The sequence below is a fragment of the Scleropages formosus genome, chromosome 3 (genome assembly GCF_900964775.1).
Source record: "Scleropages formosus chromosome 3, fSclFor1.1, whole genome shotgun sequence".
Taxonomy (NCBI): domain Eukaryota; kingdom Metazoa; phylum Chordata; class Actinopteri; order Osteoglossiformes; family Osteoglossidae; genus Scleropages; species Scleropages formosus.
In genome coordinates this window covers 10,046,640-10,056,256 of record NC_041808.1, presented here as the reverse complement: position 1 = coordinate 10,056,256, position 9,617 = coordinate 10,046,640, and the positions used below count along the sequence as shown (strand labels likewise).

General features: G+C 47.0%; 1 protein-coding gene across 5 annotated transcripts in view; it reads right to left on the bottom strand.

Annotated features, from left to right (window-relative positions):
- Positions 1-228: 228 nt before the first annotated feature.
- st3gal3b (ST3 beta-galactoside alpha-2,3-sialyltransferase 3b) overlaps positions 229-9,617 on the bottom strand; it is a 63,035-nt gene continuing 53,646 nt past the window's right edge. For 4 of the 5 annotated variants that reach the window (XM_018734793.2, XM_018734795.2, XM_018734796.2 and 1 more), the window contains 3 exons: positions 8,972-9,118; positions 6,989-7,135; positions 229-1,262 (listed from right to left, as the gene is read on the bottom strand). In XM_018734793.2, coding sequence (XP_018590309.1) covers positions 1,173-1,262; positions 6,989-7,135; positions 8,972-9,118 — 384 coding nt within the window. In that variant the 3' untranslated portion in view covers positions 229-1,172. Of the gene's footprint in view, positions 1,263-6,988; positions 7,136-8,498; positions 8,596-8,971; positions 9,119-9,617 lie in introns of those variants that run through there. The other variant, XM_018734797.2, reaches the window with a different exon arrangement.

Here is a 9,617-nt window from a genome sequence, read left to right as displayed (position 1 = left end):
TGGTGTGTGGACCCCCTGAACACTGGCTATGCGCTATCCAGCAAGTAGGCACTGCCTCTCTACATCTTTTACTTGTGAAGAGTAGCACCCATGTGTACATCACATCTGTTTCTCCATGAAACAACAACCAAGAAAAATCTAAATGCCCCTTTAAAAAAACAAGGAACAAAAAACAATACATCTGGCTTGTGCAGAAGACAGCATCACAAAACAAGCTCATTTTGTCACTTTCCAGAAGGAAGTTTAGAAATTTATTTTTTTTTTCAGAGAAAGAACAACAACAAAGACATGTAGTGTTTCTGAATAATACTGACAGCTCCCCCCCCCCATACAGCAGATCGGTCTCAGCCTGTGGACTCCTACCGACTATAAAATGCTGCCCATGAACACTACTGGGAAGCACATTATGGTGGCCCATCCAGTCAGCAGCCTTCAGTTTCTCAGCAAAGTTGTCTTACTCTCGCAAAGCAGCCTAAAAGTGTATGTATGAAAATAAATAAATCTTAAAATCAAAACTTCAACCAACTTAAAACTAACCAGGTAAAATACGAGGGATTAAAAAGGACTGCATCTTGCCCTTCTTCCCAGACAGGGGCAGGATATGTACAGTATTGCCCGGACGGAGGCACTCCTATGGAAGTAGTACCGAGGGGCGATGCAAGCCATTAAAATGCACTGTAAATCTTTGACGTTTACACAGTGAATACATTCAAGCACTTGAGGAGGCCGCCTCCTCCAGAGGTACATTTGGCACAAAGAAATCACGATCTCGCAGATTCGTTTGCTACCTCCCTATCTGTGTCAGTACCGTTCACAAACGGGTTCAGGCTGATGGAGGCCCGCTGTGGCAGACCTGAAGGAGAACACCCCCGTCTGTGGTCTTCCAAAGCAGTTTCGGTCTGAAGGCACACGTCTCTGTGGTTGGGGGGTAGGGTAAGGTGGGGTGGGGTGGGGTGGGGTGGGGTCGGGTTGGGTCGGGTCAGGGGATGGGGAATTGAGGGGAACACATCCTTCCATCCCGGTGAGAAGTCAGTCTAACTGCCAGAGGAGAGGCGGGGATGGGGAGAGGGGGTCAAAGACAGGCACACGCCTCCACTCTCCCTCCCTCCTTTCTCTTCTCCTGGCTCCTTCTTGTGCGGTGTCTTTCATGAGTGGGTGGTTCCGCGAGGCGCTCAGATGCCGTTGGTCAAGTCCATGATGACCTTGGCTTTCACCAGCTTGCGCAGGAACTCCTTCTCTTTTGAGATGTTGTGAGTCCATGACTGCAGGGGCAGGGAGGGGAAAAGGAAGACTGTTCAATACAAGCATGCATCCAAAACTTTGCATGTGCGTTTCTGCATGTGTGAGAACGAAAAATCTCAAGGACATCCCCTGCATGTATTCTTGGTACATCTTCTTTATGCAAGTAATTTTAACAGCATCATTTCTGTTGATCCAAAAACGGCTGCAACTGGTTCTCACAACGAAATCAACCGTGGACTGCTGCATGAGCTTCTTAGGAAAGGTTTGCACACACTTGAAGGGTGGATCAACATCATTCGCTACCCATCTCTCTTATTGGCCTCATCAAGAACTCTGCTGCTATATTTTTGGTAAGCAATCTCCTATTCATGAAGATTTCTATTGTTCCACACTATAATTCAATTGGATAATTCAATTTTCATTTACAATGTAATTGAAAATGATTCATTAATATTTAGTACATTTTTTCCTCTCCAAAGCAACGTTCAACTCTTCGTAAAAGTGAACCGATGGAAAACTTTAGAAGCACACACAATTAAAGCAGTTTTTTTGCTGCTATACACAGCAAGTAGCTGCCTATAGAAATGACTTCGATAAGTACAAGGGTGGTCGAGAGACTGTGTGATGCAAATTTATGGAGCTGTTAGATCAGCGGAGAAGGACATCTGAAAGTGATGAATTTTGACACTCCCATCTTGAGAAGTTCTCGGATCTAAAATAGGCAATACCTGCAAACAGAAAATTTAACTATGTTCGCCTTTGGATGAATGACAACAAGGTATACAAAGTCCAACTTAAAGACACCATCCAGAGTCAACAGGCTTCAGCAGGTGGTGCAGAAAAAAAAGAAGGGGGGAGAAAGGCACATTCAGTAGAGTGGATGAGAAAGAATCCTACACATTCTAGAGAAACCAGATTTTGCTTCAGTTGGAAAACAGACAATGAAATTAGACAGCTTGGGATGACGACAAATTGTCACCACTGGAAAAAATGTTGAGTCCGATCGCGTCGCAAAAGGCAAAGATCTAAGTGCAAGTGCCATGGCTTGTTCTAGAATGCGGCCAAAACTTATCTGCATGCCACAGCTAATGGAATACTGTAAATCATAAAGCCTGTCTACACTGTAATTTCAGAGAGACCCAGGCACATCACTGACCAGTGACCCTAGAAGATGCACAATGGCTTAAAGTCCAAAACAGTAACATACTTGGTGCCGTAGCGTGAAAGAAAACAAAATCCCTCCAAAACCGAAGGCTAAACAAAAACACCTTCCATCCACCTCTTCCCAAGTCACCAAACATGGAATAGCAATTTCCAAAGCAGAACTTTCCCTCAACACCACTGAAGATGCACTCCACATGAGGAATTAGGAAATGAGTGCTCCCCTGCTTAGAGCGGTTCCTTAAATCGTGTTTGGGAGAGAAGCCAGAGTGCGGTAAATCAGGCGGCTCTGTCTGCTCTGCGGGGGCTGCAGCAACCACAGTGAGCGGTCCTGCTCTGTCGCAGTCAGGGGAACTTGGCAGTGTCTCGACCTGAAACAAGAGCTTTTACTTCCTGTGAGGTGGCCAGGTGGGACAGAGTGCGTGTGCGCGTTTACCGTCTGTTCTCAGCAGGCCAGCTGAGGAACCTGGGTTCCAAGGACATGTGGGCTTCCATGTGACAGGTCAGTCCCCATTCAGATGGTGTTTCAAGTGCTGCGTGAACTGCAAAGCACTGAAATTCTCCTTTCTCCCCTATGAGGCTCAGACATGGGCTGGGCTGCAGAAACGTGAATGAAAAATGTTTCTACCTGTAGGACGCCTGTGGCAAAGTTTCGTTTTAATGTTGTCCTCTGCGGTAAGTTACTTCGGCAAACAACCAAACTGGATCATCAGTGCATGGTTGGAAAGGGGTGGGATCAAGCATAAGGCTTTCCAGTACCTGGAGTTACACATCTTTTCTGTCCCAGAGCATGAGCGTGCATGAGGTCCTCGGAGCATCTGAAAGCTTCTTTCGGCTACCTTTGCAAACATGCATGAGGTCCTTCAACTGACCTTGGAACAAGACTCCTTAGGGTTACAGCCACAACTAAACTAAACATGGAAAAGGACTTTTCTCAGCTACGGACCACAGCGTGCATGTGGTCCCTTCAGCTAAACCTGAAGCAGGACTCTCTCAGCCTCCAATACGAGCGCGCAAAACGTCTGACTAGAGGACGACTGATTTTGGCTACCTACATGAGTACGGACGAGGTCCTGCAACTAAACCTGGAACAAAATTTCTCTCTGCTACCAACACAAGGATGCTACCTGCATGAGGACTTCCCTTGGTACTGACACGAGCGTACTTGACGATCCTCAAGGCAAGGATTAGCGGCGTTCCCTTGACTCGGCTGCACGCCTGCCAAGCTCTGGCACAATTTACCGAAGGAATGCTAAAATTCCGAGCACTTTCCATATGTACTAAGGGCACATCTGTTCAGTCTTGCCACTTTCCTACATTTTGCACTTATTATGAAGCACTAATGCAAAGGTCTTTAATCATCTTTACCCTAGGGTGAATTTGCTTGTTTTTTCCAGTGCTTTCTAAAATATACATTATACATTGCTCCTTGGTAACCATGCCAAATACTATTTCACTTCTTCTACAGAAGATTTAGACAAATACAAAGCGCAATAAAGCCATAACATATAAACATAAAATATTTTGCATAAGGCATATTCATTTCTGATACATATGTAAGAGAGAGAGAAGTGCTTTCATCAAATGGTAGATTGTCAACAAGAGAAATGTTCACTGTGAGATGTGTGTACACGGAAAAAACATCACAAAGCAATATTTAAACTAAATTTAATGGCAATTAACTTGGTTTAAGACCCCTGGGGATTTACTGTAGAGGAATCCCTCACACGCTAAAAACGTAAGGACAAAGACTAATATGACCAAAGGGCTTAGTAAATTAAGGCAATGACACCATTAAAAATAAAACTGCACATCCAGGTAAATGGTTTACGGCCGGAAAGCTTCTTCCCTGGCCCTTGGCTGTGTGCTGCACTGTCACGAAAAGATGTGGTGGTTTTTCAGTGCTGCCTCCCTGGAGGTGAAACGCAGACATTGAGAATTGAGCCAGCTTAGCACTCCATGTTTTGAAAGCGTTTGAGTGGAGTCCAGCGCCCGACTGAGCCCACTCTGTCATCCAGCATTCTTCTGGGGCAGCTCCAAGGGCCACTCAAAGAGCTCCTGGCTACAGACACTTGATAAATGGCCAATGTGAGAACACCTGAAGCAAAGGCCTGTAAACATGACTTTGTGGACCTTTACTGCACTATCAACGGGGTCAAGCAACTGGGCACCCAGGTCCAGTTACATCCACAGTTGGTGGTGTCACCTATGGAACAGGACTTGAAGACAAAGAAACGTTTCTGAAGGTGCAATGAGCAGTTCTGCGACTAAGACAATTGTAAACAGAATGTTCCTGGTTTGAGTCCCGCCCCTGCTATAGTGTCCTTGATCAAGGTACTTGCTCTGAATTGATGCAGTACGAATAACCTGATGTATAAAATGGGTAAGTGATTGTAAAGTTCATTACTTGACACTGTAACCCTCCTCGGAGAAGTGAATCAGATAAATAAATAGATGAACACGTTTGCCTGAAATCACCGTCATTAATTGTTTAAAACTGTAATGTCAAGTTTGTTGGGTAAAATATATATTTTCAAAATGATTTCTTTGAAGAAGACATCTAAACGGAAAATGTAAAACATCTAAACTCTGATGTTATATTCCGGTAAGGTAGGCACCGTGGAGCTGAATTGAACTCATAGCAACTGCTTGAGTGGTATTGTTGGTTGTGAACATGAGAAGAACAGGCTGACTCTGCATACCCTGAGCTGCATTCAAACCTCCGCCTGAACGAGCAGCTCAAAAACTGCGAGGCAGCTCCAGGTGTTATGTTTATGGTGCAAAACTTCATCTGTGCCAGTAATATGTAGAGAAAGAAGAATAATTTACTGAAATCAAATCAGAATCCAGAAGGCCCATATGTTCATTAACACAGACTGCTGGATTAAAGCCTGAAAAGAGGAGGAAACTCAACACACTCCGTCTAGCGCGACACTCAACACTCCACACAAGCCCATCGTCTGTTCAGCAATGCCCAGACCCCTCCAGTGCCAACCCCCCCAAGACAGAAATGGCCACAGCCACCAAAAGCCAGAATCCAGCAACCGTCTGCGCTCAATAATTCACGGCAGGCGGGCGGCAGGCTGGTGTAGCAGCAAATTGAAATGTGAGAGCAGGACTTGTGTGGGGGGGAGCGTGTGGATGCACGGCGGGGCGGGGATCGCGTGTCCTCCTGCGCTGTAGATGTTTTGCAGCCACAGGATGATTAACAGCACCGCTTGCAGCGGGTGCTGAGATGTGGTTTCGGGATCTCGCCATGCGGTTGCATCACAACTTTGGTGAAGGGGGCTCTGAAGTCATGCTGACTGTAGCATCGCAGGAAGCCTTTGCATGCGACACAAAAAAACCCCAAATCCTAAAAATAAAACTTGAAGACTGGCCACCAAGGTTTAGGTGGAAATGTAATAAAACAGCTCGATTCTGATGACACAGTAGTTGGAAACACGCCAAATCAGGTATTCAAAATGAGGACTGCACGCTGCGTCTGTACAAGGCGGCTGCGAACAGGAAGTGACTGCAGCAGCGCTTCTTGGCAACAGGTGCAGAGCAGAAGTTAACTCTAGCTGCGGTTCCGCAAGTCAACTTCACAACAGCTCGATGCATAAAAAGGAAGCGGTCTGCGAGCGCTCGCCAGGTGTTCCATCTTCCAAGAACCCGGGCTCTGCTTCGCACAGATATGACCGCACCATGAAGAAAGCAAGTGTCCATCGTGACACCTCTGATGTATATAGCAACATGACCTCTTGTCTAGGGACTGAGTCGTTGCTTCGAGCTTTGTTGAGGAGTCCTTCACAATCTGCTCAGCTGAAGGGTAGTAGAACTGTACTCGATTTCAAACACGCCGCTTTACCTTGTTCTGCCATTGTTGCTGCAACTATTCGCAGCTCAAGCACTTTGTAAGCCAGTGAGCATCACATACAAATCCCTTTGATGCAGCAGGCATGTAGTTTCACAGATAACTGTGTATCCTTTTTACAAGTGAGCATTCACAGAGAAAATGGGCCAGGTATGATTACTCCTGCAACAAAGAGAAGAGCTAGTGTCCCACTGGGGGCATAAAAGAACCAGCTGGGAAGCTTCGTAGCAGGACCTGTCACAACGAACACCCAAAGAGGTAACCCAAAACCCATCCTTGTGTCTTTCCGTCCTTCAACGCCAGGATTCAGTGGCATGGGTGCAATCTGAGCAGCGTGGCCAAGTTATTTTTATCTAAGGGCCCATAGCATCTTAAGAATATGGTACTGAACAAAGAGAGCCTGGCAACCATGCAGCCCCGTATCTGTAAGCACTAGTGTGGTCAAGATGGAGCCCAGGAGGTGGTGCTCGATGTGGGTCAGGGTTAGCATGCCTGCAGAGGCTAATGCCCCACCCAGGAGTTAACCTAGTACCATCCAAGGGCTATGATTTGACAGAAACTTGTTTTTTTTTTTTTTTTTTTAATAAACATGGAGAAACAGGCTGAACTCATGCAAACTGACACACGCATTTAAAATATGCGACCGATTTCTTTCCATTTGCAAATGTAAATACTGACAGCTCCATGGCATGGCGAAGTGGAATATGAGCAAACCTGTTGGTACAATACCTCTTTCATGATAGACATCTTAACCGGCTCATAATAATGCAGTGGGGCATTCGGGTTGTTCAAGTCGTATCCAAATCCGGCCACAGCAACCTCATCGCAATTATGAAGAGCCATTGTTATGGCAACGGTCCCGAGTGTTGGAATATTCTGTGGAAGGATTGAAAAATAAATCAGTGAAAAAGATCATCTTGAAGGAATATGGAACAATGGCAGACCTATTAAAACAGAAAAAACACATCATGGAGAAGCACATCACAGAGAAAAATAAGTTCATAACTCAAAATGATGACCTTTGAATTGGGGGAAACCCACACAGAAATATAAGAACATGAAATGATGCTTCCAGTTTTGTATCTTATTCAGCATGCATTATTCACTTGTGGAACACATCAATATTACATTTACATTCATTCATTTAGCAGAATATTGCGAAAGGCTGATAATCAGGGAGGGCCCCTTCATCCTCATCACGTGTGAGGTGGTCTGCGGCAAGGCAGGGTGGTGAGGGAAGATGACGAGGGATTGTGGGGCATGTCGACTGGCAGATTAATGGCCCAACGCAATAGACACCTGATGGTTTGAGGGTACCCGATAAGGCAGGGCACACACGTGTCTCCAGTCAGGCAGACCTGCTCTCTGCGGTAGGCCACGTCTGTGTGCAAAACCACCAACTGCCCTGGGGGTGGGACCCTGGCGATGACATATGTCAACCTCCACTTCCATGAGCTTCGCTGGTTGCTGACAAGATGGCCTTTCAACCTCTGACTTGCTTGCTTTGTTCTGCAACTGACCTGTTAACTCATTTTGAGCTTAGTGATTACAATTGTTTCAATACCCCCTGCCACAATCACCAGTTCTTTGGTGGGCATGGGGTGGGGGGCAGGCAACTCTTCCGCATCTCCCAACGAGGAGGATGTAATTCCAGCCATTAGCCAATTTGGTTTAGGGGTCTGTGGTAGCTGGGGGCCAGGCAGGGAGCCCCTAATCACACCGGCTGCTGTCAGGTGTGTGCCGGCCCATCAAAGGGGAGGATATGTCAGGCTCTTGGTCCTGATCAGTTCCATGTGGTTCTCCTTCCCCCCTGCGCTGCCCTCCAGCTCTGGGCCGGGTCCCACGTGCACCGCACATGTTCCAGGTTTGGCATGGGGGTGTCCTGGTGGTCAGGCCCGACAGCTGGAAAATTACACCTCCCCCCGCCCCCAATAACACACACCCTGGCACACTGACTGCTGTCTCCACAGATCACACAGGGGCAGCTGGCTGACATCTTCATCAACTTTCACAGCCAGAGCGCTTATTAAATTAGGCTGTGATTCATCCACGTTAAATGGGTGGATGAGAAGAAAGGGGGGGAAAAATTCCTCCCCCTTCCACAAACAGGCCTTCCATCTTTTAAAGAAAAGCACAGCAATCTGCTTTTGTCGTGTTCATTTCCGGAACACGAGGGAGCAGTGGAACTGGGCTGAACACCCCTCTAATGAGGCTCCAGGTGGGAATGGCCTTGACGTACCCCATATTCGGGGTCCACTCCAGGCCCGTCACAAACACCTCATTTATTGCGCTCGACTCAGCTGCAGGTCTGGGAGCTCTGTGTCAGGGGGGACAACCTGTAGACGTGCAAAGGAGGGACACAAGAGAACCATGGCTATGCACAAACAGGCCCTCAATAGATGACCTGAGAGCTAAAGCTTAGCTTTGACTCATCTGTGCAGCTTCTTGAAAACTTACATGAACTTTGAGTCTAGTTTTGAACACAAAAGTATATCCATCCATTCACCTAAAAAAAAAAAAAAAAAAAAACCTGCATATGGAAGTAGGGTTGCAGTGACCCAAAGGCTGTGTCTAGTGACATAGCACATAAGAATGGGCAAACGTGTATGGAAATTAAGTCACCCCTGCAGACCTCTAAAAGTGCTCCTGGGTTGTACGCTTGAGAATAATAAAAAGGTTGTGGTGTGTGGTCTCGCCAGGGAGGTCACCTACCCCTTTCCCCATAAGGCCGTTGTTCTGCGGCAGGCCGATGAACTGAAAGGCAGCCTCCTGGATGAAGTACGGATTGAGGATGCGCATGTCGGCTGGCTCCCTGGGAACGTAGTTGGCGACGGATTTCCAGAAGCCTTCTGTAACATGCTGAAGGAGGACAGAGTAGAGAGATGGTCAAGGAACAGCATCTGAAGTCTCAGAGTGAATTAATCAAAGACACACCGTTGGTAGCGAGACTGACGTCCACAACTGCGGGCTGAACACGCTTTGTTGAAGATTGTCCAAGCACAGGACTGAATGCAAGAGGGGAAACCCCCAAGAACATGACCTCTACAGTAGTTCTGGAGCCTCCAGAGCCCCAGGTCCACGAGGATCAAATTTTAGGGGAGACAGGCCAGATGTCCAGCGGGGAAATTATTCAGCCTTACCCTGCACTGTGATTAGGGGCCACGCTGCTGCCGGGCGGCGAGGCGACAACGGCCCGGATGGTAAACAGGCAGCCGACCTTGTTGGGTTTAATAGAAATCACCTGTCCAAATAAGTGAACGCTGCCTTTGATATTCCAAATAAAGGGAGCGACCAGTGAACAAGGCAGATCGCTTTGAACTGGCCTGGCATGGCGCCAGCAGCAAGCTGTGGCATGACT